This window comes from Lampris incognitus, chromosome 6, assembly GCF_029633865.1.
Source record: "Lampris incognitus isolate fLamInc1 chromosome 6, fLamInc1.hap2, whole genome shotgun sequence".
Classification (NCBI taxonomy): domain Eukaryota; kingdom Metazoa; phylum Chordata; class Actinopteri; order Lampriformes; family Lampridae; genus Lampris; species Lampris incognitus.
The window spans coordinates 21036667-21064212 of record NC_079216.1 but is presented as its reverse complement, the minus strand read 5'-3'; the positions used below and the strand labels follow the sequence as shown (position 1 = coordinate 21064212).

Here is a 27546-nt window from a genome sequence, read left to right as displayed (position 1 = left end):
GGAACTCCCAGGCAAAAATTCCCCAGGGACGCGGAGCGGCTGACCGAGCACCAGCTCAGCGGGTGACGCGTCGAGGTCCTCCTTAGGAGCCGAACGCAACCCGAGCATAACCCAAGGTAAACGATCCACCCAGTTACCATCCGAGAGCGCAGCGCTGCCTTGAGCGACCGGTGAAAACGTTCACACATCCCGTTAGCCTGAGGGCGATACGCGGTAGTGCGGTGTACCTGCACACCCAAGGATCGCGCAAGTGCCGACCAGAGCTCTGACACGAACTGGGGGCCCCTGTCTGAGGTGATATCTGACGGAGTGCCGAAACGGGCGACCCAGGAGGAAAGAAAAGCGCGTGCAACATCCGAGGATGTTGTGGAGGATAGAGGGACAGCCTCTGGCCACCTGGTGGTCCGATCTACCATTGTGAGCAGGTGCGTAAAACCCTGTGAAGAAGGTAGAGGGCCCACCAGGTCCACATGCACGTGGTCGAAACGTCTGGCCGGGATCGGAAACGGTTCGAGGGGCGATTTAGTGTGCTGGTGGACCTTAGCGCGCTGGCAGGCTACACATGCAGCTGCCCACCCCTTGACGTCTTGCGGAGGCCAGGCCAAACGAACTTGGAACCGACCAACTTCACCGGCGCCCGAACTCCAGGGTGCGAGAGGGAGTGAATCGAATCGAAAACTCGACGGCGCCAGGCCACTGGAACAACGGGGCGGGGACGGCCGGTGGAGACATCGCAGAGGAGGGCAGGACTGCCTTCCTGCATTACAGCGTCCTCCAGCTTGAGGCCTGTACGCGTTGACCTAAGGGCAAGGACGTCCGGGTCGCTGGGCTGGTCGGCAGCCATAGCGGAGAAATCCACACCGAGGTGCACAGGACACACAAGCACACGCGACAGACAATCAGCAACAGGGTTGGACTTCCCGGCCACATACTGAATGTCCGTTGTGAACTCGGAGGTCGCCGCTAGGTGGCGCTGTTGACGAGCAGACCACGGCTCAGTCACCTTGGACATGGCAAAAGTCAGCGGCTTATGATCCACATAAGCCGTGAATGGGCGACCCTCCAGCAGGAAGCGGAAATGCCGGGTTGCAAGGTGCAGTGCCAGCAACTCCCGGTCAAAAACGCTGTACTTGCGCTCGCTATCCCGCAGTTTGCGGCTAAAAAATGTGAGTGGCTGCCACGCATTCGCCACACGCTGTTCAACCACAGCCCCCACGGCTATGTCAGACGCATCGGTTGTTAAAGCTATGCACACCGTGGGTGTGGGATGGGCGAGAAGGGCAGCGTTAGCCGGGGCACACTTAGCTCCGTCAAAGGCCTGGACCTGTTCGGGAGTCCAGTCGACAGGGTCGTTAGCCTTCTTAAGCCGCAGGGCTTCGTAAAGTGGCTGAAGGAGGTGGGCAGCGCGAGGGAGGAAACGGTTATAGAAATTCACCATGCCCAAGAATTCCTGCAATGCCTAAACAGAGACTGAGCGGGGAAATTCCGCCACCGCTTGCACCTTAGAAGGCAACGGGACCGCGCCTTGCGGTGAAATGCGGTGACCCAAGAAGTCAATCACCGGCAGTCCAAACTGACACTTGGCCGGGTTGACTATCAGGCCGTGTTCGTCCAGACGACGGAAAACCTGTTTCAGGTGCGCCAGGTGCTCTTCAGCTGACGGACTGGCCACTAATATGTCGTCGAGATAAACGAACACGAAAGCAAGGTCACGCAACACCGAGTCCATCAGCCTCTGAAAGGTTTGCGCTGCCCCCCTCAAGCCAAAAGGCATGCGCATGAACTCAAAAAGCCCAAACGGGGTGATCACTGCGGTCTTAGGCACGTCCTCTGCGCGCACGGGAACCTGATGATAGCCGCGCACCAGGTCCACCTAGGAGAAAATAGTGGTACCTGCCAGGCGTATGGAAAAGTCCTGTATGTGTGGGATGGGATAGCGGTCATTGGCGGTGACGTTGTTCAGGCGGCGAAAATCGCCGCAAGGCCGCCACGACCCATCCGCCTTGGGCACCATGTGAAGCGGCGAGGCCCACGGGCTGTTGAAACGCCTCACTATACCCAGACGATCCATGATGGCGAACTCCTCCTTAGCTATAGCCAATTTTACCGCGTCGAGGCGCCGCGCGCGCAAAAACTGGCGGTCCCAGAGTGGGAATGAAATGTTGTACCCCGTGTTTAGTAACCGCGGTGGAAAAGGCAGGCGTAGTCACCGATGGAAAATCCGCCAGCAAACGCTGAAAAACATCCCCTAATGCTAAAAAGTTAGCGTGTGTTAACGGCCCGGCTCCCCCTGTCTCGCACGGAACAGTGGCGAAAGACACAGCATCAATTAAACGGCGGTTTGCAACATCAACCAGCAGACCATTAGCACACAGAAAATCCGCGCCGATAATAGGAACAGTAGTGGCGGCCACTACAAAGTCCCACTCAAAATGGCGCCCGTGGAAGCAAACAGTCACCAACCTTGTGCCAAACGTCGCAATGGACGAACCGTTAGCTGCACTTAACCGTGGGCCGCCGCCTTCGGCCGACCTGTCTGTCTTAGCAGGAGGGAGTAGGCTCTTTTGCGAGCCTGAGTCCACCAGAAACCGTCTTCCTGACATCGTGTCCTTAATGAAGAGCAGCTCACCACGTCCACCAGCGCCCACAGCTGCTACTGAGCGCTGGCCCGGGAGTTTCCCGGCGCCTCAAACGTGCACGGAGGGACGCAGCGCCTCGCTTTGCCACCGAACCGCTGGTGGAAGAAACAGAGGCCTCTCCCGCGCCGTCTCCGGGCAGTCACTTCAGCCACCACTGCCGGGTCCGCGTCCTCCGACGTCGGCTGCAGAGGCTCCGATGCCACACTCTGCACAGAGAACCGTCTGGTAGCCAGCAGGACCCGATCGGCCTCCTCAGCCAAACCTCGGCAGTCACCAGCGGCCAGACACGGGGAGTTAGCCAAAGCCGCGCGCACAGGAGACGGGAGCTGGCGCAGGAAAACGTGCGGGAAAAGGAATCCGCCTTCGTCCGAGCCTAGCAGCGACAGCATATTGTCCATGAGATCCACAGCCGTCCCGTCGCCCAAACCGGATAGGGAAAGGATTCTATCTGCCCTCTCTGCGGTAGATAGGCTGTACCTCCGGAGCAGAAGATGTTTGAGGGCGACGTATTTATCGTGTTGCGGAGGGGCGCGCAACAGCTGCATGGCCCGGCGTGTGGACTGCTGGTCCAGCGCAGCGACGACCAAATAGTATCTGGAGTCGTCCGCGGAGATTCCACGCAGGTGGAACAGCGCCTCGACATGCTGGAACCACGAGGCCGGGTCGCTCTGCCAGAACTCTGGGAGTTTCACAGCCGCGGCGAGAACGGCCGGCTGTGAGAGTTGGGGCGGCGTGGCCGAAGTGGATTCACACTCCTCTTCTGCTCCAAACATGTTCAATTCGGGGTCATCAATGTGGCAGGAATGAGGAAAAACACAGGAGACCAAGGCGAGTTTGATGTTTATTCCTCAACTCCAAAAACCAACTGCAGCAGGAACAACCCTGGACCGGCTAGCCCGGGAACGTAAACCACGCCCCCAGCTCACAGTCCTGCTGGGTGAGAGGCATAGCCCCTAGTGTCCGCCACAATATAAGCATAAATTATTACATTCAGCCATAACAAAACTCTGTACAGTTGTGACATACTTGTTGCGTATACATGCTTACCTCAAGTATTCTATTTATCTTCCCATTTATTTCTTTTGTTTTACCTTTTTTTGTGAGTGATATATATAGAAGTACTAGAAGTTGCTATAAACCAGAGTCAAATTCCTTGTATGCATAAGCACACTTGGCCAATAAAGTTGATTCTGGTTCTGGTTACTGTCCAGCTGTTCTCTTCACAGTGAGTCTGACAGTCCTTTACATAGCCACTGTTTTGCTGCTGTAGCTCCGTCTGTGTGTTTGGGGGTGTGTTAGTGTTTGTGTGTCACTATGTGTGTATCACTGTCTGTTTTAGCCTCATAAAATGTATGTGTGTTTGTGTATGAATGTGTTTGAGACTATGTGTATCTGTATTTGTATGTATGTTTATGATTTTGTGTGTGTGTGTGTGTGTGTGTGTGTGTGGTGTGTGTGTGTGTGTATACACATTTGCATCTGTGCCCCAGTGAGTGTGTGTGCTCACGTCTGTGTGTGTGTGTGTGTGTGTGTGTGTGCGCGCGCATATATATATATATATATATATATATATATATATATATATATATATATATATAATTTATTTATTTATGGGGGGGGGCAACCTTTTGTGTCCATTTGCCTGCCTGTGTCTGCACACTGTGTGTGTGTGTGTGTGTGCATGCATGCTCCCTGCAGCCCAGGAAGTCTCCTGTTCTGCATGGGGGCACTTGTCTATTGAGTAGTGAGTCGGGTTCGCTGTGAAAGCGAGAGGGCCAGTGTATTAAAATTGTTTTTAGTCTTGCTTTGTTGTGATGATACAGCTGCCTTAAGAGGTCTGTATCCCATTACAGTACATTACATTACAGTACATTACAGTAAATTACAGTACATTACATTATATTACAGTACATTAGCTGCAGAAACAACAGCAGAGGAAGAGAGGCCAGGACTGAAGAAGAGTCAGCCGCCTTGCTTAAACCAATAGCATTCTGTGCGTGTGTGTGTGTGTGTGTGTGTGTGTGTGTGTGTGTGTGTGTGTGTGTGTGTGTGTGTGTGTGTGTGTGTGTGTGTGACTTTGGTGTTTTGGCAGGATAATTAACGATGTACGAGTTCAGGAACAAGCTAACAAACTGTTTTTAGAGTCACGTGCCTTAAAGATCATGGATCTCGTAGAATTTAACACAGCACGAATAATGTATGAAGCAAGAAACAATTTACTACCGCGTAATAAACTAAACATGTTCTTCGACAGAGAGGGGGTATAATTTGAGAGAAAAGTTTAATTTAAAGAAAGTGTTCATACAACTATGAAGCGTGTGTGTATTTGGATGTGTGGGATGAATTTGTGGGATACAGCGGCTTGCAAAAGTATTCATACCCCTTGAACTTTTCCACATTTTGTCACGTTATGACCACAAACTTAAATATTTTTTATTGGAATTTTATGTGAAAGACCAACACAAAGTGGCACACAATTGTGAAGTACAAAGAAAATTATACATGATTTTAAAAAATTTTTACAAATAAAAAACTGAAAAGTGCGGTGTGCAAAAGTATTCAGCCCCCTTTTCTCTGAGTGCAACCAATTGCCTTCAGAAGTTGCCTGATGATTGCTGAATGATCGAATGTTGAGCTAATGACTAAATAGAGTCGACCTGTGTGTAATCTATTCTCAGTACAAATACAGCTGTTCTGTGACGGCCTCAGAGGTTTGTTAAGAGAATATCGGGGAGCAAACAGCATCATGAAGTCCAAGGAACACACCAGACAGGTCAGGGATAAAGTTGTGGAGAAGTTTAAAGCAGGGTTAGGCTATAAAAAGATTTCCTAAGCTTTGAACATCTCACGGAGCACTGTTCAATCCATCATCCGGAAATGGAAAGAGTACGGCACAACTGCAAACCTACCAAGACACGGCCGTCCACCTAAACTTACAGGCCGACAAGGAGAGCACTGATCAGAGATGCAGCCAAGAGGCCCATGGTGACTCTGGACGAACTGCAGAGATCCACAGCTGAGGTGGGGGAATCTGTCCACAGGACAACTATTGGTCGTGCACTGCACAAATCTGGCCTTTATGGAAGAGTGGCAAGAAGAAAGCCATTGTTAAAAGAAAACCATAAGAAGTCCCATTTGCAGTTTGCCAGAAGCCATGTGGGTGACACAGCAAACATGTGGAAGAAGGTGCTCTGGTCAGATGAGACCAAAATTTAACGTTTTGGCCTACATGCAAAATGCTATGTGTGGCGGAAAACTAACACTGCACATCACTCTGAACACACCATCCCCACTGTCAAACTTGGTGGTGGCAGCATCATGCCCTGGGGGTGCTTCTCTTCAGCAGGGACAGGGAAGATGGTCAGAGTTGATGGGAAGATGGATGGAGCCAAATACAGGGCAATCTTGGAAGAAAACCTGTTGGAGTCTGCAAAAGACTTGAGACTGGGGTGGAGGTTCACCTTCCAGCAGGACAACGACCCTAAACATAAAGCCCGGGCTACAATGGACTGGTTTAAAACAAAACATATTCATGTGTTAGAATGGCCCAGTCAAAGCCCAGACCTAAATCCAATTGAGAATCTGTGGCAAGATCTGAAAACTGCCGTTCACAAACGCTCTCCGTCTAATCTGACTGAGCTTGAGCTGTTTTGAAAAGAAGAATGGGCAAAAATGTCAGTCTCTAGATGTGCAAAGCTGGTAGAGACATACCCCAAAAGACTTGCAGCTGTAGTTGCAGCAAAAGGCGGTTCCACAAAGTATTGACTCAGGGGGGCTGAATACTTTTGCACACCGCGCTTTTCAGTTTTTTATTTATAACATTTTTTTTAAATCATGTATAATTTTCTTTGTACTTCAAGATTGTGTGCCACTTTGTGTTGGTCTTTCACATAAAATTCCAATAAAATATATTTATGTTTGTGGTCGAAACATGACAAAATGTGGAAAAGTTCAAGGGGTATGAATACTTTTGCAAGCCACTGTACTTCGGGTGTGGAACTCAAGCAAAGTACACACATTATTCAGCTCAAATGATGTACTTATCATTATTTCTAACAGGTATTGGGATGAGGAGGGGCTGTGTTCACTGTTTGACACTGGGTGATATTTGAATTGTACATAGAATTGGAATAATTATTAATTGATAATCGTTTATATGTTGTATATAAGATAAAGATTATGAGTTAACTGATGAAAAGTGGGGAAGGGGTAGGCATAAATAAGTGTATACTTCCTCCTGCTCCTTTCTGAAAATGTAATATTTAATTTGTGTTGTTAATGAGAATTTGTTCATTGCGTTTGTTGTATAGGTTTCTTGTTCATTTCAAGTTAATATTATTATTGTTTTGTTTTCATCTCTTCCGGTTGTTTGTTTTTTGTTTGTTTTTGTTTTTTTACATGTTTAAAATAAAAATAAATCAAACCAAATCAGTTCAGTCACTTGGGCAGATCTAATCAGCTCTATGCCAAAAACACGAACTTTCTGAATAGCCACAACCTCCTCTGGGATATGCAGGCTTTGGTCTATGAATAGCAAACATTAAGTGTAAATTATTTAGAATTTCAGCTTTTGTGAGTTTTCGAAGTTGCAGATTTCTATATCTATTATGTTGTTATAAAGCTGCCTGGTTCCTTGGACAACTATAGACGCCACCAACATGCATCGTCTCTGAGACAATTTGAAAAAGCATGAAACATTGACGATGCATATTTTCGGGAGGGTCAGCATTGCCACACAGTTGGACGAAAGCTACAGGATAGCTGTGTGTCGTCACAGCGGTGAGATGAGCAAGAACCGCCACATTCTAGCCCGTCTTATGGACTGTGTGAAGTTTTGTGGAGTGTTTGAAGGCTACCTGATGACAGCAAGGCTATCTGATGAAGACTGGATTAGATTGTTGTGAGTGAAGACCTTACTCAGTTTTATTTGATTAATGGCAAAGCAGTCTTTCTCTCTTCACATTCAAAGGCATTTGTGAAGGTAAACTGATAGATGACCGTTTGTCTGTTGATGACCACAGTGGATTATTCAGTCATTGTAGAACCAAAATAATTCTGCTGAAGACATTTACAATGAACTCCTGGATGTAGCTGTCCACAAATACTCTAGTTTAGCCCAAGGAACAATCCTTGTCTTATATTGCCATCTAGTGGGTACTGGTCGTATTGCTATGCGAGGTGACCTGAAAAAACAAATTGTACAATGCAACGTGACAATGTCAAGCTAGCTAGCTGACTTAGGTTAATTTAGCCATTGAGCAGGTTACCTTAAAGTTGAAGATGCTAAGATTTTCATTGGGAGTGACGAAGAAGGACGGGATTAGGAAGGAGTATATTAGAGGCACAGCCCATATTGGACGGTTTGGAGACAAAGCAGCAGAGGCAAGATTGAGATAGCTTGGATGTGTGTGGAGGAGAGATGCTGGGTATATTGGGAGAAGGATGCTGAATATGGAGCTGCCAGGGAAGTGGAAAAGAGGAAGGCCAAAGAGGAGGTTTAGGGATGTGGTGAGGGAGGACATGCAGGTGGCTGGCGTGACAGAGGAAGATGCAGGGGACAGGAAAAAATGGAAACAGATGATTCATTGTGGCGACCCCTAAAGGAAGCAGTCGAAAGTACTAGTACTACTAGTAGTAGTAGTAGTAATAGTAGTAGCAGGTTACTTAGCCATCATCGCAACAATTCCCCCCCCCCCCCCCGAGAGATTTGGCAGGAGCCGCCACTGGTGTACACTACACCCAAATTAGTCTTTCTGACCAGTTTTGAACATAATCACTGCCGTTCAACAACTTAAATATATTCATGTAAATATAGATATGCTTAAAATATGCCATACAAATAACTTGACGTTACTGCGCTTTAATATAGTGTATCTATAGAAATTTATGAGATTTTCCCATTGCTTCATGACAGTGACCTCTTCAGTCTCAACTGACTGCAGGTGTCCCCACCTTTATAAACAACACAGTGGCATAACGACCCAAACCAACAATCAGTTTCATATGAAAAACTGATATATCTGTATTCATCTCAGTTTCCCATCTTCCTTTTATCTGCAGTGTATTATTCATATTCAAGCCTAAAAATATTTGGAAAACATGACTTATGCCTTTTATCCCCGATCCGTTTGTAATTTTATCAAGAACTCTTCAATTGAAGTGGACACCAATACGCAATCCCACTCTTAACGTTTTGTTAAAAAGTCCCTTAATTGTAAATATCTGAAAAAATCTGTGTTAGGAAGCATAAACTCCTCTCTTAGCTGTTCAAATTATTTAAGGATGCCATCCTGATGAAGTTGGTGTAGTTTACTGAGTCCAAGTTCTGACCATTTTCTAAAGCCTGCGTCTATATGGGAGGGTACAAAATCCTTTATAAATCCGATACTAGTTAGTGCAGAAATTACGTTAGGCAATTCAAATGACAGTTTTATTTTCCTCCAGATTTTTAGTGTAACTCTAGTCCATTCACCCATTTGAGTTTCTTTTAATGGGACATCTAGGAAAGGCAAGGTCTGTAGGGGCTTCACACACAAACTTTTTTCTATGTTAAGCCAGCAAGTACATGTAAGATCCTGAATCCATATTGTTAAAGGTTTTAACTGTGTAGCCCAAAAATAATATCTTAGATTTGGGAGTTTGAGCCCTCCATGCGGTTTTGATAGCCATAATGTTTTTAATCTAATTCTTTGTCATTTTCCTTGCCATATAAATTTTCAAATGAGCCTGTCTAATTTATCAAATACAGATTTAGGAATATCAATAGGTATCATCTAAAATTGATAGAGACGCTTAGGTAGCACGTTCATGTGTATACTCTCAGTCCAGCCTAACAGAGACAGCTCATGGGACTGTTAATGTTCAGGATGAAATTGTTATATTTTATGAGTTCAAATGTGTGGTTCATGTTGGGATGTGTTGTTGTGTGGGGGTTTGACTCGGACTGGGTACAGGACTGTTTACTGACTGACTGACCTTAGGACCGTGACTTAGACCGACGTCGCCAGTTGTGACCTCGGGGGGGGACATCATTGTGTTGTAGTTCTGGTCGGTGTATAAATAAGAGAGCACTCCTGGGGTTGTGCGGTGTATGGGACACGGGAGCCGCCATTAAAAGAGATCTCTGCCTCTCGACTCCTTCTTCCACTCCAGCTTGCCACGGTATGTATGTATTGATTACACCTGATATAGTTTACTGTAAATCCCACCACTGGTGTGACTCCTACAGAGGCAGGCTCCTGTATCTGCTAGGAGGGGGCACTATATCGACATTTATATATATACATATCTATCTATACATGAAATACATCTGGTTAACCAGAGTTTGTAAAGTTCATAAACCTTTCAAGTAAGTGTGTGTGTGTGTGTGTGTGTTCAAATCAGATCAATCACAAGAAGTGTAGATGGTAAAAACACACCGGCTGCACATGGATTTGGGGCTCTTCCTTTGCAATCGAAAGCGGTCACTTTTACCGACTGGACTGCCACCATGTCGTGCTTGCTCTCAGTAGCTGTGAGCGTCCGCTGCCCTGCTCTTGTTCATACACAAATTGCCTTTTTTTAAATAAATAAATGCTGCAATAATGTGTTGACACGTTGTGTTTGCTGGAGTGAAGGGAACTTGATCCTGATGTGACTGCGTTGCCACAAATAGACCGGTGTGGTGTGTTGAGGACACCGCAGCCCGCATATTGTTCCATTATCAGATTTATCAAGCTGTCACTGTCTTGCCAACGTTGAAGGACATCTGTAACTGTAACCTCTCTTCAGTGCGGTGGTAAGTAACAGATTTCACTGTTGGGGTCATTTCACATAAGTTATAGTTCCTTGCAAAACTATCCAATCCCCGTGAACTGTGACTGAAGTGTATTCCATGCTTTGTCTGTTCTCAGACAAACCACCTACTCACATCAGTCACTGCCCACGCACCCGAGCACGACGAGCCATCCCTGCATAACCTTCCAGATGACCATCCTTTGAATCGTATCTGCATTTAACACTGGACTTCTATGCATCTATTAAATTAAATATAAATCAAAATATTAATTAATTAAATATGTTTCATATTGAGTAAAGTGAGCACCTTAATTAAAAGAAAACTACCTCAACTTGTGCTGTCTGTGTTCAGTGTTGTGCAATATGGCCTATGCATAAGTCTATGTAAAAATGTGGTGAAATATCACTAAAATGTTTGTCAATAACAGAAATGACCATAACACAAATGAAAGCAGCCATGCAGACAGAATGTGCAGTAAATGCAGGTAAATGTATGGTTGCACATTTTTTCATCACTATTGACAGGTGGGTGGTTGCATTAGGCCATAGCAATGCACCGTGCAACAAAGAGACATATGCCAATGTCTACATTTTCTTACTGAATACCACACGAATACCACTGAGCAAATAGTTGAATGTCAAAATATCTTTTTCTTTCTTATCTGAATTTGTCAGACCTCCATTTACTGATAATTCAATCGGAAAGGTGGATGCTGCTGGCAGTAAAGAGAATGCAGGCAGACATAGCCAATTCTATTGAAGACCTGGTCCAGGCTATTCAACAGTTTCATCCTGGTCTGGCATCCATGACAACACAGCTACAGGAGGCCATGAGAGGCCCTGCAAAACAGTGCAGGAGCTGGAAGAGTTCAAACTGGAGGGCCCAGAACAAAAACGAAATGATGGTATGCTGGTATGCCATGTACTTTAAAGACCCATTGTGCTGTTTAAGATCTCATCTCATCATCAGGCATTTCTGGCAGCAAGCTAAGTAGGGCATTCCAGACGTCCCTCTCCCCAGCAACGCCCTCCAGCTCCTCCTGAGGGATCCCAAGGCATTCCCAGATCAGATTGGACATGTAGCCCCTCCAGCAATTTCTGGGTCAGCCCCGGGGTCTCCTCCCAGTTGGACGTGCCCGGAAAACCTCCAAAGGAAGGCGCCCAGGAGGCATCCCAAGCAGATGCCTGAACCACCTCAACTGGCTCCTTTCAATGTAAAGGAGCAGCGGCTCTACTCTGAGCTCCCTCCAGATGTCGGAACTCCTCACCCTATCTCTAAGGCTGAGCCCAGACACCCAACAGAGGAAACATTGTCTCATTTCAGCTGCTCTTATCCACGATCTCACCCTTTCAGTCACTACGCAAAGCTCATGACCATAGGTGAGGATTGGAACGAATATTGACTGGTAAATTGAGAGCTTTGCCTTCCAGCTCCGCTCCTTCTTCACCACAACGGTCTGGTACAACGTCCGCATTACTGCTGATGCTGCATCAATCCGCCTGTCAATCTCCCACTCCATCCTATCCTCACTCATGAATAGGACCCTGAGATACTTGAACTCCTTCATTTGTTTAAGATGATTTGTGTAATTGCTACACTAACACGTTTTTTAATATTTATCTTCATATGTTGCATAAATCAAGTTTTTGAGCTTGATGGGAGGCAGCAGCATTGGGGAGCTGTGAGGGGAATCTTCTGGAAACTTGTGACAAATAAGGCCTGGTCAAATTACAGCCTGAAAGGCTGGAAAGGAAAGCTGCCCCTCAAGAGGACAGCACGCCACCACATTGTTTTAAGTAAGCTTTTCAAAGCTCCTTCCTCTTACTTATTCATGCAACTGTTTTAAAGAGCAAATGATAAACCATGTCTCATACACCACTGCAGTTTTTCAACTTTTTTAAACATATAATACTATATATACATATAATTTAATCACTATTTCACATGGATGAATTACCTAGTATTTTAATCAATTAGATTTCATGTCCTTTACGTTGTGTAGACATATTGGAGAATGTTCCATTACACATTTATTAGATACCGCTTTTTCTTTCTGGAAGTTTGTGCTGTGTAGTTTCCAGTAGTCAGTGAGAAGGAAATGGAGGCATGTGCAGGAAAAACCCTTAAGCTGCACCTCACCATGCCAAGGTGGTCCCGACACCTGTACGTTATTTTTTCTCTGAGCAATCAACACTTAAAACTGCACTGCACATTGATGCCATTCTTAAATTGATAATACCTGTTCATCTATATCAATCAAGTCAAGGTAGCCTAACACTTTATGCAACATGAATTATGAGGACAGATATTCGTGTAATTGATTACTTTTTTACCCTTCCCCTTTTCCTTTGAATGAACCTTTGCTTCTATCACTTATGTTTTAAGGATGCTTTGTAGAGAAGCTCAATCAGGAGTCATGACAACTTTCTCTTTCGGCTACACAACGTGCACCATTTATTCCTTCACCATAATTACAACAACAAAAACCCGCGCAGCGGAAGTGTATCACTGTAAACCCGAACCGAGAAAACAGCAGCTGTAAACAAACGTTCCTACTAGCTCAATAAGGGGAATTATGTATCCCTATAACCACTACAGCTTCTTCATTGTTTCACTAGTGAAAAATCTCACTTTGTCATATCAATTTCCACACTTTACATCAAGGCTGGATTACGGACCAGGCATGCCGGGCAAGTGCCCCGGGGCCCCGGACCACAAGGGGCCCCATAAGGTCAGGGGTATTGTGTTCGCGTATAGTAGGGATCCCCAATCATACCCTACAAGGGACGTTTGTTCCAACCCTGCAATGCAGGGCCTAAGCTAGTCTCTATTGATGTGGGGGATCAATTTGTTTTGTGATTCAAAATTGTGTTGTACTTTGTAGTCGCAATCCAAATCCCATGCAGACTGGCATAGCGTCGACTACCATGTTGGGTATTTGCATTAGTTTTACATTTAACAATGTTTAATATTGTTTGCGTAGCCCATCTGATAGGGCGAGGGGGGGGGCAATGGACGTGCGTGCCCCAGGGCCCCCTGGTGGGTTAATCCGGCCATGCTTTACATGGGAAACACGTTTGGTTAATATGCTAAATTCCCTCATAGTCAGTACTTCTACACCTAAGTGTAATTAAAAGCAGTTAAAAAGAATTGAAGTGACTGGTAACGATTGCTATCAATGCATTTGTCAGTTGGTGGAAGAAGAACCTGGGGCGCGTCCTGAAGATGAAGACAGTGACTGAGCTTGCTCTCTGTCTCTCTCTCTCTCTCTCTCTCTCTCTCTCTCTCTCTCTCTCTCTCTCTCTCTCTCTGTCTCTCTCTCTCTCTCTCTCTCTCTCTCTCTCTCTCTCTCTCTCTCTCTCTCTCTCTCTCTCTCTCTCTCTCTCTCACCAACATGATCTCACAGAAATACATGAAATGATCTCGCCCTTTTAACACTCGCATTACATGGTGGTGGCACGTAATGTGTTAAAATTATGTGCCGGCACCACGGAAACAATGCTAATGGAAAGTCAGTTAGGATCATTTCATTGTTATTTTTTTTATTGTCATTTGACTGAATTTATTATAGTGCCTTAATTATGATTTTGTTTTTCTCTAAAAACACTGAATGGTGTGTGATATAACTCATTTTGATGTAATGAAGTTAGGGTTAGGGTTTTTAGAGAACAAAAAAATCGTAACTAAGGCACTATAATAAATTCAGTCAAATGACATTAAAAATAACAATAAAATACAATTTTGTTAACTAGAAAATATTAAACACCGCTCATTGCTTGATGTTGTTGAATCAGGGAATTTGTGTGTCCAGCACGACAAAGGATCCTAATGACTTTCCATTGGCATTGTTTCCGTGGTGCTGGCACGTAATTTTAACACATTACGTGCCACCACCACATAATGCGAGTGTTAAAGAGGTCGTGGTCATTTCATGTATTTCTGTGAGATCAGGTTGCTCTCACTCTCTCGCTTGCTCTCTCTCACCTACTCGCCTACCCTTCCTATGCTCAGTAAAAGAATTTATAAGAACTGAAATGCTGAGAATGACTTGCTTTAGACATTGTTTTCTAGTGTAAGCATGTTTTGATGGCATTTCAAGATATCTTTTTTTTTAACGACTTTATTGATCCCCATGGGGCAATTCTTTACATTTAATCCATCCTAACTGTGTAGCTAAGAGCAGTGGGCAGCTACCGTGCAGCACCCGGGGACCAACTCCAATTCGTCTTGCCATGTCTTGGTCAGGGGCACAGACAGGAGTATTAACCCTAACATGCATGTTTTTTTGATGGCGGGGGAAACCAGAGCACCTGGAGAAAATCCACCACAGACACGGGGAGAACATGGTAACTCCACACAGAAAGTACTTGGGATGGTCCCCAAGGTTGGACAACCGAGGGGTTTGAACCCAGGACCTTCCTGCTGTGAGGCGACAACGCCAACCACTGGGCCACAAAATTTCCTGTAATGTTACTAAAAGTTCTGCAAAGGTCCTGGGAAGGCAATGCAAGGACCAAAAAATAACATTCTAGGTAGGTCCCCTAAAGGTTCTTATTATGTTACTTAATGTTCTGAAAATGTCTTGGGAACTTGATGGAAGGACCTTAATAGGACCAAAAGGAACACTATAGGTTGGTCCCCTAAAGGTTCCTGTAATGTCACAAAGGTTCTGCAAACGTTATGGGAACATAGTTTAGAGACCTAGAGAGAACGTCCTATAGTAATGGTCCTCTAAACGTTTCCAGAATGTCCTGAATGTTCCCTGAAAGTCCCCCACATAATGTCCTCCTGCCCTGTAGAGAACTCCACATCATGGCTGTCCAGGAACATTCTGGGAACGTTAGAAGGCAACGTCCTTTACACCAATGGGAACATTCTGGGAACGTACAATTTCTAGCTGGGTGGTTTCTTCAAAACGGAACATACTTGTTTTTTGTTTTTTTTTTTGTTTTTGTTTATCATCCGGCTTTGGTAATGGATTCAGCCAAACGTTGAAGTAGGATTTGATGAGAGACTACAAAGATACCAGCATTAATTTTGACATTAAGGGAGTGGACTGGTATAATTGGATGTTTTTTCTCAGTTACTGCAAATGGCATATATTTGACATTATTTGCAACCATTTTCCAAAGCATATTGTAACGACCATGGATGACAAGACTCGCTAGCCCTTGGCTAACGGGTTGGACCCTTTAGTTGACTGGTTAACTTAGTCGTCCATGGTGCGGGCGGCCAGGGTTTGCGTCCTGGCCGCAGCAGTGCCTGGCTGCTCCTGAATTCGCTACATTGGTGTCAGAGTGGGATGGTGAGACCGTGAGGCCATCGGAAGCGCGTGAGCCCATAGACGTGAGAGCTAATATGCTGACGTGCTTCCAAAAGGAGGGGGGGGGTAGTGTAACGACCACGGATGACCAGACTGGCTCTCCCTTGGCTACAGGGTCGGACCCTTGAGTCGAGTGGTTAATGTAGTCGCCCGTGGTGTGGGAGACCTGGGTTCGCATCCCGGCTGCAGCGGTTCCTGGCTGCCCCCTGAATTCGCTACACTGGTGTCAGAAGTGGGATGGTGAGACCGTGAGGCCATCGGAAGCACGGGGACGTGCTTCCCGAAGGAGGGATAGTGTAACGACCACGAATAAGTAGACTCACTAGACCTTGGCTAACGGGTCGGACCCTTTAGTCGACTGGTTAACGTAGTCGCCCATGGTTCAGATGACCTGGGTTTGCGTCCCGGCTGCAGCAGTTCCCGGGCTGCCCCCCCCCCCGTATGGCTGCCCCCCCAAGTTCACTACAATATAATGGTATTTTAGATTTATGAAAGCATCTTTCCTAACTTCCAGAAAGCCATTGGTTTCCATTCATTTTAGTACAGTATGAAAGTAAACTTGCAGAGACTTGAAACTTGCTTGAGATTGGTCATCTATTACAATGAACATTTAGTCCCCAATGTACTTTTATCATTTGTCAAAGTTACATTATCGCGGGATAACGCAGTTGAAGTGTGGAATGATTTGAGCAGTTTTCGCGGGTGGTGTGCATCTTCAACAGGAGTGTGCATTCACTTAGAGGAAAATGTGCAGAGAGAAATCAACAGCGTAGATTAAAAATATTTGCCCTTTTTGGAAAAGGAATGGTAATCTAAAAATGTATTTGACTTTAAATTTATGAAAAGTATATGCTTCATATATATTAAGCCACACAAAATTGTGACCATCGTTCAGCTACGTAAAATATAGGGGAATAATTCAAGAGTCTAGCAAGCAAGTCCTCTCTGCTTCTGGTTATGGTTATGGTTAGGTATGGGTTTTGTGTGGTTAAGGTCAGGGTAACAATCTGGGGGGGTAATTTTCCCTTGAGAATGTCATCTGAAAATTAAAAAAAAGAACAGAAAGAAAGAGAGAACTGATGCATAAACTCATCATTCTCCTATTTCAACCACTACTGCTCCTACTGCACCACTACTGGGACTGGTCCAAGTACAAAACACACATTACCGTGGAGCACCCAGTATTCACAACAGCAACAGGAGGTGTAAGATGAGGCAATATCTGCACGATATGCTACAGGAGAGCTTCCGCTAAATCTAGCACAGCTGTGGCTGAGCTGAGTATACCACCAGTCTCGTCTATGGGGAAATAATATGCAACAAAAATGTAATATCTCCAAAACTATAACAATATCAAGAAGTTGAATCGTAGCATACATGTTAAAAAAATTATCTGCAAATTGATTGATTGATTGATTGTTTAAAATAGTGCTACCAGATCAATCTCATCACAATTGCGATGTCAGCCTGTACAATTATATAACCGCAAAAGGCTGTGATTTAATAATAATAATAATAACAACATGTGCATGTGTGAACGTCTGTTTGTGCACTGTCTGCATATCTACACCCATAATTAAGAGATGACCAATCAGTCTCTGTTGAGGCAGTGTGGTATCTACGGCCATGTGACTATTTGGTGTGCTGTGTGCAGACAAGAAAGAAAGAAGAAAATAGATACCGACGACAACGTGCAGGTTAGTGCTGAACTGGTGGCAAAAAATCAAAAATCAAAAAAATCAAAAGACTGATAATGATACATTGATAAACTAGCACCATTACTTCTACCACCATGATAAAGTATTAGATTAAACCAGCCTCTCACCATCCAGTGTTGAATTCTACATGGGCGTCAAAGAGAGCCACGACCGGAGCAGAGGCGGTCCTCCATCCACTGACCCGGGCCCTGATCAGTCCCTCCCGCCTGTCATGGCGGACCAGCTTCATGAATCCTGGACCATGCTGGGTGTTGGTCTCTTTCACAAAACTGTGCAGGTGCTCCTCCAATTCCACTGGAGACATAGTCATGTAGACACACACAAAAATAAGCACAAAAACCCACAGAATTTGTATTTCATGGAATAAATAAAGATTTGAACGTTAGAATTCCAGTGTGTCATTCAAGTTTGCACGCTGGTACACACACACACACACGCACGCACGCACGCACGCACGCACGCACACACACACACACACACACACACACACACACACACACACACACACACACACACACACACACACATACAGAGTGACTGGCCATAACAGGAGGTTGAACATCTTCATTTCCTGTGTGTGATGTTCTGTCTATACTGTAATCCTGCCTGCAGGCCCTGGCTGCTGCTCCAGTCTGTATTCACCACTAACATCAGGCAGCTTTCTGAAGGCTTCTTTCTGTTTCTTCTAATGAGCTACAGTTTGCTGCTGGCCTGGGACAAAAGCTCCTTTCGTTATTTCTCCATATGAAATGTCTCCCAAAGGAAAAACACTACAAAAATTATATCATTAAACCAATCATCAACCAACCAAGCTCGAGGTTTCCAGTTTATTTGCAAACAACTGAGCTCAGCTGCTGCAAGTGCAGACTGCTCCACCATCAGTCCATTCAAACACAGTTAGCCTAATGAGAACAGAGGAAGATGACAACTACTGATAGAGAAGAAGGAAGATCAGCTGAGGATGCTTGGTGGGATGCAGACTAAAAGGACCCCCCCCCCTTTTTCTCCCTAATTGTATCTGGCCAATTACCCCACACTCCCGAGCCTTGCCGGTCTCTGCTCCACCCCCTCTGCCGATCTGGGGAGGGATGCAGACTACCACATTCCTCCATGTGGCATCTCCAGCCGCTTCTTTTCACCTGACAGTGAGGGGTTTCATGGGGGGGACGTAGCGCATGGGAGGATCACTCTATTCCCCCCAGTTCCCCCTCCTCCCCGAACAGGCACCCCGACCGACCACAGGAGGCGCTAGTGCAGCGACCAGGACACATACCCACATCTCACCCCCCACCCACAGACATGAACAACTGTGTCTGTAGGGACGCCCGACCAAGCTGGAGGTAACACAGGGATTCAAACCAGCGATCCCTGTGTTGGTAGGCAATGGAATAGACCACTACGCTACCTGGACACCCTACTAAAAAGGATTTCTGTGTTAAATGTACCTGTGTACATTATTTTAGACTTAACTCAAACTGTTGACATTAGGCAAGAACATTTTTGGGGGAACTTTTAAAACCTCCAGTTATTCCTTTATTTATATATTTAATGAAATGTAGAAAACATATCACTAATCCAATAATAAGTTGTTTTGATATTCTCTTGGGAACTCTTTCTGGTAGTAGGGCGTCATGGTATGAACTGAGGGAGAGACACATTTCATTCTTTGCCTTTCTCAAAAAAATGGAATTTAAAAATAATGAATAAAAAATTTATATATAATAATATACAGAATATAACATAGAATATCCCGTGACCCTGAGTAAAGATAAGCAGTTTGGGTAATGGATGGATGGAATAAAATATATGTACATGTGTATGAGTCTCTTTCAGGAAGCATAAGTATTCACTAGTTTCCATAAGGAAAGAACACGGCATCAAGGACAAGGGGAAATGGATCCATTGAGAAGACATGATAATGATGGTGAGAATAGTGGGCCCAGTGCGGTAACAGAAAGACAGAGTGGACACCAGAGACAGATGTGAGGGACAGTTAAATGCTGGTCATCTTGCAATACCAATGGTATAATTCTAGATGGGGCTGGGGGGGGGGGGGTATCATCAACAGCAAACCCAGACCAGCCCACGTCTAACTCATGATAGAGTTTGCATTCATACAGTCAGTTTCCACGTATTTTGTAAAATAAACCCAAAATATTTTAGGAGCACTTTCTCATATGTACATGATTGAAGGATTTACACCCTCAAACAAATGGAATGAAGTAATTTTCTAAATGAAAAAACAAAATCATGAAGTACAGCAGGTAAGCCCTTATCACCAAGAAAACCAAACGTAGACAGCCTAGACACATACACGCGTAGTATTTATACACCTGTTGTGCTAGAATCCATCAAAGATACAAGACTTGTTGTCTATTTACCTGTATTTATTATATTTTTATTCATTTCCTCTAAATAATATCCCCTATATTTTATGCAGGAGCTACATGTTCATTATGAAATACAGGGCAGATGAGTGTGAAAATGAAGTCCTATGATCAACAACATTAATGTTCAGTAAAAAGTAGGAAAAGACTTCAGAAATTCTCAACCATCCCTTGCAGAGAAGCTAAAGGCTCTCTTCGAAGGTCCATGTCATACAAAGGAGGAGCAAGTTGCCCACTGTCAGCTTGTTTAATCAGCACTACACACCACAAGCAAAACCCCCCATGATTCTAGTAATGTACTATTCCGATGACAAACCTAATACATACTCTTTCCCTCATTTGGGAATCATCTTGGCTAAGTTGACTTCCATTTCATCAAATTATGTGTTGTGTATTCAATAAGCAATAGCAATGATGATGCAATTACGTCAATTATTTTTCATCAATTATCATTGTTGTTCATAATCAGCATGCAGTTGTTATGGGCAGAAACAAAACCTGACTATTTCCTCCATGGCTGCTGAACTCAACAGCATGATACATTAGGAGTGAATGAGGTGAGGGAAATTGTCAAAGCTATTAATCCTGGTTGTTCTGCTAATCAGCATTCAACATTGTGCTGCTACCATAACCAAACTACTGATATATTATTGAAGAACAGAGGAGAGGTGAGAGATCCATAAAATGTGTAGATGACAGTAGCGAGATGTGCTCCTCGTAGAGCTAATAACAGATATGGCTGCAGTGAAATATGTTTCACACTATGTGCTGCAATTACTCAAGCTGGTCCTCCAACAGACAAGTTAAACCAAGACCTTGACTTTGCTGCTGAATCTCTAAACAAGCTTTATCATCTGTTTTCATACACCAGTGACGCACGCAGCTAATACACAAGAACATCTTGACCTCAATAGTCTCCTTGATTCAGTTGCACCTCTCACTACCAGAGCTAGGCTACTAAAGAGGCCCAATGACAAGACACGTGCTCTTAAGCAGGCCTGCAGGAGACTAGAACATAAATGACGAAAATCAAAACTGGAAGTTTTTTACCTATCTTGGGATGAGTGTTTATTGAAATACAAGCGTGCTTTATCTTCTGCAAAAACAGCATATCTCTCTCACCTAATCAATATTAATAAACATAATCCCAGATTTATCTTTGACACTGTATCTAAACTTACTAAAAAGCAGCCGTCCATTGGCTGCTCACCATCCACGGCCACGAATTTCTAGACTTTTTCTGCAATAAGGTTGATGAGATCATAAACAAAATTAGCTCTTCAACTCCAGCTACTCCTGTAGATCTTGTCTTACCAATTTCATATCTATACAATGAGTCGCTGATAGTCCCTGTTATTACAGCTTTTCAGAGTATCTCTCTTGATACATTGTTGAAGCTCGTTTCAGCTTCTAAACCAACTACTTGCCTACCTGACCCCTTACCAGCAAAACTTTTTAAAGACCTCTGGCCTTTCCTGGGACCTACAATGCTGGACATTGTTAATTTATCACTTACTACTAGCACTGTTCCCAGCAGTTTTAAGACAGCTGTGGTTAAACCATCTATCCATTATCCAACCACTTATCCTGCTCTCAGGGTCGTGGGGATGCTGGGCCCTATCCCAGCAGTCACTGGGTGGCAGGTGGGGGAGACACCCTAGACAGGCTGCCAGGCCATCACACAGGGACCCCCAGTCCCCCCCCCACACACACACACACACATTCATAACTAGGGGCAATTTAGTATGGCTAATTCACCTGACCTATATGTCTTTGGACTGTGGGAAGAAACCGGAGCAACCGGAGGAAACCCACGCAGACACGGGGAGATCTCCAAACTCCACACAGAAGATGACCTGGGAAGACACTCAAGGTTGGACTACCCCGGGGCTCAAACCCAGAACCATCTTGCTGTGAGGGGACCGTGCTAACCACTGCACCACCGTGCTACCTGTGGTTAAACCTCTACTTAAAAAAAAGCACCTTGATCCAGCATCTCTTAATAACTATTGACCAGTCACTAATCTTCTATTCTTTTCTAAAGTACTAGACAGAGTTGTGTATTAACTACCTTCGACCCATAAAGAAGTAAACCATCTATATGAACCTTTTCAATCAGTTTTCGGGCCTGTCACTCCACTGAAACTGCTCTGACCAGAGTGGTGAATGATCTTTTACTAGCTATGGACTCTGGTTCCACTTTTTGTGCTTCTACTACTAGACCTCAGTGCAGCCTTTAACACCTTTGATCACTGTATATTATTAGATAGATTAAATTGTAATTTTGGTATTGCTGTCGTAGATCTCTCTTGGCTTAAGGCCTACTTATCTAGAAGAACACATCGTGTCTGCTATAGTAACATTACATCAAAATTCTCTGACATTAAATATGGCGTACCTCAGGGCTCAGTTCTTGGCCCTCTACTTTTCTCTCTTGGTATTTCACCTCTTGGCCATATGCAGTTATGGGAAAAATTTCCATTGCTATGCTGATGATACTCAGCTGTTTGTGCCTAATAAGGGCTGATGATCATACTCAAATAATTAATTTAGAGGCCTGCTAGGCTGCTGTGAAAAATTAGATGTCACTAAACTTTCAGCTTTTAAATTTGGATAAAAATTAGATACTGGTCATTGGCCCTTCTAGGCACAGACACCAATTTGATCAAACAACGAAAACAATCAACAACTCTGTGATTTCATAAAGTGTGGCAGCCAAAAATCTTGGTGTTACATTTGATCCCAGCCTTTCCTTTGATAAGTACAGTGCATCCGGAAAGTATTCACACCCCTTCACTTTCCCCACATTTTGTTATGTTACAGCCTTATTCCAAAATGGATTGAATTCCTTTTTTTCTCATCAATCTACACACAATACCCCATAATGACAAAGCGAAAAAGGTTTTGTAGACATTTTTGCAAATGTATTAAAAATAAAAAAACTGAAATATTGCATGTACATAAGTATTCACACCCTTTGCTATGACACTCAAAATTGAGCTCAGGTTCATCCTGTTTCTACTGATCATCCTTGAGATGTTTCTACATCTGGATTGGAGTCCACCTGTAGTAAATTCAATTGAGTGGACATGATTTGGAAAGGCACACACCTGTCTATATAAGGTCCCACTGTTGACAGTGCATGTCAGAGCAGAAACCAAGCCATGAGGTCAAAGGAATTGTCTGTGGACCTCCGAGACAGGATTGTATCGAGGCACAGATCTGGGGAAGGGTACAAAAAAATTCTACAGCTTTGTAGGTCCCGAAGAGCACAGTGGTCTCCATCATTCGTAAATGGAAGAAGTTTGGATCCACCAGGACTCTTCCTAGAGCTGGCCGCCCAGCCAAACTGAGCAATCGGGAGACAAGGGCCTTGGTCAGGGAGGTGACCAAGAACCCGATGGTCACTCTGACAGAGCTCCAGCATTCCTCTGTGGAGATGGGAGAACCTTCCAGAAGGACAACCATCTCTGCAGCACTCCACCAATCGGGCCTTTATGGTAGAGTGGCCAGACGGAAGTCTCTGCTCAGTAAAAGGCACATGACAGCCCGCTTGGAGTTTGCCAGAAAGCACCTAAAGGACTCTCAGACAATGAGAAACAAGATTCTCTGGTCTGATGAAACCAAGATTGAACTCTTTAGCCTGAATGCCAAACGTCACGTCTGGAGGAAACCAGGCACCTTCATCACCTTGCTAATACCATCCCTACAGTGAAGCATGGTGGTGGCAGCATCATGCTGTGGGGATGTTTTTCAGCGGCAGGAACTGGGAAACTAGTCAGGATTGAGGGAAAGATGAATGTAGCAAAGTACAGAGGTCCTTGATGAAAACCTGCTCCAGAGCACTCTGGACCTCAGACTGGGGCGGAGGTTTACCTTTCAACACGACGACGACCCTAAGCGCACAGTCAAGACAATGAAGGAGTGGCTTCGGGACAAGTCTGTTTATGTCCTTGAGTGGCCCAGCCAGAGCCCAGACTTGAACCCCATTGAACATCTCTGGAAAGACCTGAAAATAGCTGTGCAGCGACGCTCCCCATCTAACCTTACAGAGCTCGAGAGGATCTGCAGAGAAGAATGGGAGAAATACCCCAAATATAGGTGTGCCAAGCTTGTAGCTTCATCCCCAAGAAGACCTGAGGCTGTAATCGCTGCCAAAGGTGCCTCAACCAAGTACTGAGTAAAGGGTGTGAATACTTATGTACATGCAATATTTCAGTTTTTTATTTTTAATAAATTTGCAAAAAATTCTACAAAACCTTTTTTGCTTTGTCATTATGGGGTATTGTGTGTAGATTGATGAGAGAGAAAAATGAATTTAAGTAACATAACAAAATGTGGGGAAAGTGAAGGGGTGTGAATACTTTCCGGATGCACTGTACATTAAAGAAATCAACAAGACTGCTTTTTTCACTTACGTAATATAGTTAAAATTTGGTCTTTCATGTCCATGGCTGACACAGAGACTCTAATACATCATTTGTTTTTCATCCAGACATGATTACTGTAATGTTCTGTTTTCAGGTCTGCCCCATGCTAGCACTAAGTCTTCAGATCGTTCAGAATGCTGCAGTTCGAATCCTAACTAAAACTAGAAAATTTGATATTACACAAATTCTTGCCTCCCTTCATTGGCTTCTTATTCATGTTACATCAGAATAAAAGGTGCTTCTGCTGACTGATAAAATCCTAAATGGGCTTGTCCCATCTTATATGTCTGATCTCCTTAAACCGTATATTCCATCTTGAGCTCTTCACTCTCAAAAGACAGGGCTCCTGTGTGTACCCAAAGTTAAAAAGAAGTCTGCTGGTAGCAGGGCCTTTTCCTATCAGGCCCCGTTCTTGTGGAATAACCTGCCTGCTGCCATCAGATAATCAGAGTTTGTTGAGTCCTTTAAATCCAAACTTAAAACTCACCTTTTTGCCTTAGCCTACAATTAGTTGCCTTTAAGTTGAGTGCTTCACAACTTGTACTGCATGGTGGGTCGGTTTCTGTCTCAGTGAATTTACCAAGCACTGTTTTGCTGACAAGATTATAGCATATAGACTTGACTATTGCAAACTCTTTTCTTCTCTCACGTCTTTTCTCTCTCTCTGAATGATGTCTTCTCCTTTCTCTTTTTCTGTGTGAATGGTGTGATGTGAGTCTCCCTTGTGTGCATGTGCAGTCTGTTCTCCTCCCAGGTCTCCATGGTGATGTTGGTCGCCACCTGGACACTGCTTGGCATCCCCTCATCACATGTTTTATATCTCTTATAAATCCATACACTTGCGTTATCCTGTTGTAATGTTATAGCCTTCTCTCACTATGATGTGTAACGATTTTTTTTTTTGACATGGAGATGGTGGTTGTGTGGCTCAGTTCCTGGGCTGTTCCAGTGGTGTCTGGACACTGCTTGGTATCCTCCTCATCATATTCTTCATATATTTTATAATTCCATTATAATTCTGTTATCCTCTTTCAGTGTTGTATTGTGTAAATTGTGTAAACACAACATCCATTGCAGGTTGTCCATTTTGGGAGAGAGACCCCTCCTCTGTTGCTCTCCCTGAGGTGTCTCCCTATTTTTTGTCCTTGTTAAAGTTTTTTTTTTTTTTAAGGGAGTTGTTCCTTATCCGATGCAAGGGGTCTAAGGACAGGATGTTGTGTTGCTGTAAAGCCCCTTAAGCAGCCATGAAAACGGGTCAGGGGTGAAAAAGGTGAGAAGGATACGACCCTCTAGGGGGTTCCGGGGGCATGTTCCCCCGGAAGAAAATTAAATGTAACAATCTGGTGCACTTTGAGAGAAAAATCAAGCATAATTACAAGACAGTATGTATATGTTCACATTATGCTATATAAGAAACGAGACTGACAACTTCTCTCATGAAATGCGCAAGAGCACAGCTTTAATATAGGGTAATAGTGGCAAAACAAGATAGGAATACTAACAACATGTGTATGGGTGTAGTTTATATCTTTTTGGCGGAGAATGCACCGTGCGAATCCTTGTTTATTGATCTTCCGGAAGACATCTGACAGATGGAATGAGAGCTCTTGTTCTTTCACTCTTATTTTCCCTTCTAGTTTAAGCCGCGACCAATTCCAGCTGCATTTGATGCCTGCATCCACTTGTTTTACAAGAAGAGCATCTTTCTCTCCTAACACACTCAGTCTGGAAAAACAATGTTAACGTTAGTAGGGTTAACTTCTAGCTTAATTGATAAGTGGTGGTTGTTCACACTTGGATCTGACGTTACATGTTATACAGATATCTGTCCACTTGAAATCAGATGTGTAAACGAGTGTTTCACAAGTTCAGATAAGTGACTTAGACTATAGGCCTAACATTACCCTAACCCACAGAGTAAAATTGAAAATTGTTTTACACACAACGTTAGGCCTACATACATAGTTGGATTTCAGATTAAAAGGTATCCGGTATTTACAGTTATAATATAGTAGGTTAATAAGTAACATTACATCCCTTCCACTGACTAACATTACTCAACATAATTCTGTGAATGTAAATTTACATGATGTATTTCGCTACGCTCGCCTGCGCTTTAGCGTGATCCTGGAACAGCCAGGCACTAGAGAGCCTCCAGGCTTGCGCCACTCATACATCGACGGTTACAGTCCAGTTCTTTGATATAAGCCTGTCCTGTGACACATACACATAGGACAGTGAAATTATGATATTGTTAACGTTCGCTAATGTAATGTTAGCTTATTTGTTGACTCAGATTCTACAATGTGAGTTAGCTAACGTAGAACACAAAAAGCTAGCTAACATTAGCTAGCTAGTGTTAACATTACCTCAGCCTCCCACCGCACCAGTTCCTCAGTTCACACGTCCTGAAATGGGTTTTAGAGATTTTGAGAATTAGCCAACAGTTAACGTTCATCGTTTTTCTTTTTGTGGGATAACGTTAGCTATACAACCTAGTCTGCTGCGTATATGGTGTAAGCTAACGTTAGCTAACGTTACCCTACTAACTAGCTAGCTAGCTAACGTTAGACTAACGCTAGCCTAGCTAGCTAACAATTTTCCACAAGACGCAAATCTCTCCACCTGTCTGTTTGGAATATAGCTAACGTATGTGTCGATGACACATGGATTCTTTATTAAATCTCTAGCTAGTGATAGATTAGCTACCTGAAATCATGTAGGACTATGCTATGTCAACAGAGCTCCTGCGTAATGTTATACATCAGAAAATACTGAAATGATTGAAAGGCTCACCAAATTCAGTCAGGTAGGCATCAGTCAGCTAAGGTTAGTCCAAAGAGTCGTCTTCCCTCAGCCCCATGGAATACTCAGCCCCGCGCGCTGCTACGTCAATCGCTTTGGTCGGCACAAGCACTCGCACTTCACGAACCAATCGGGTAGCGGTACCTTCCCAGAGAAGACTGGTGACGCGAGGCCCTTCACGCTCGTAGGGGGAATATTTTTGTCAATGAAAAAGGCGAATTCGAATTCGATAGGCCAGCTCACCATGGCTCTGCGCTCTCGTGTATAACTCCATGTCCGGTCCATACAACGCCCCCCCCCCCGCCAAATATTTTTTCATCGGATCTACACGATTCACGTAGGTCACCTATTTTGGATTCAAAACAGCGAATTTCGCCGAAAGGTGAGTGATTTTCATGCCTGCTTAAGGCAAATTTGTCATTTGTGGTATTGGGCTATACAAATAGAATTGACTTGACTTGATCTAC

At 44.2% G+C, this 27546-nt stretch overlaps 1 protein-coding gene and 2 long non-coding RNA genes across 3 annotated transcripts in view; 2 read left to right on the top strand and 1 right to left on the bottom strand.

Annotated features, from left to right (window-relative positions):
- LOC130114084 (polypeptide N-acetylgalactosaminyltransferase 18-like) overlaps positions 1 to 27546 on the bottom strand; it is a 306147-nt gene that overhangs the window by 140814 nt on the left and 137787 nt on the right. Inside the window, exon 4 of the mRNA XM_056281837.1 lies at positions 17565 to 17751. Within this exon, the coding sequence (XP_056137812.1) occupies positions 17565 to 17751 (187 nt within the window). The remainder of the gene's footprint in view (positions 1 to 17564; positions 17752 to 27546) is intronic.
- On the top strand, positions 9662 to 10733 carry LOC130114085 (uncharacterized). The gene is made up of 3 exons (XR_008810378.1): positions 9662 to 9800; positions 10023 to 10416; positions 10532 to 10733. It is a non-coding gene; the product is annotated as an uncharacterized LOC130114085 (long non-coding RNA).
- LOC130114086 (uncharacterized) lies at positions 17289 to 18099 on the top strand. The gene is made up of 3 exons (XR_008810379.1): positions 17289 to 17436; positions 17572 to 17734; positions 18070 to 18099. It is a non-coding gene; the product is annotated as an uncharacterized LOC130114086 (long non-coding RNA).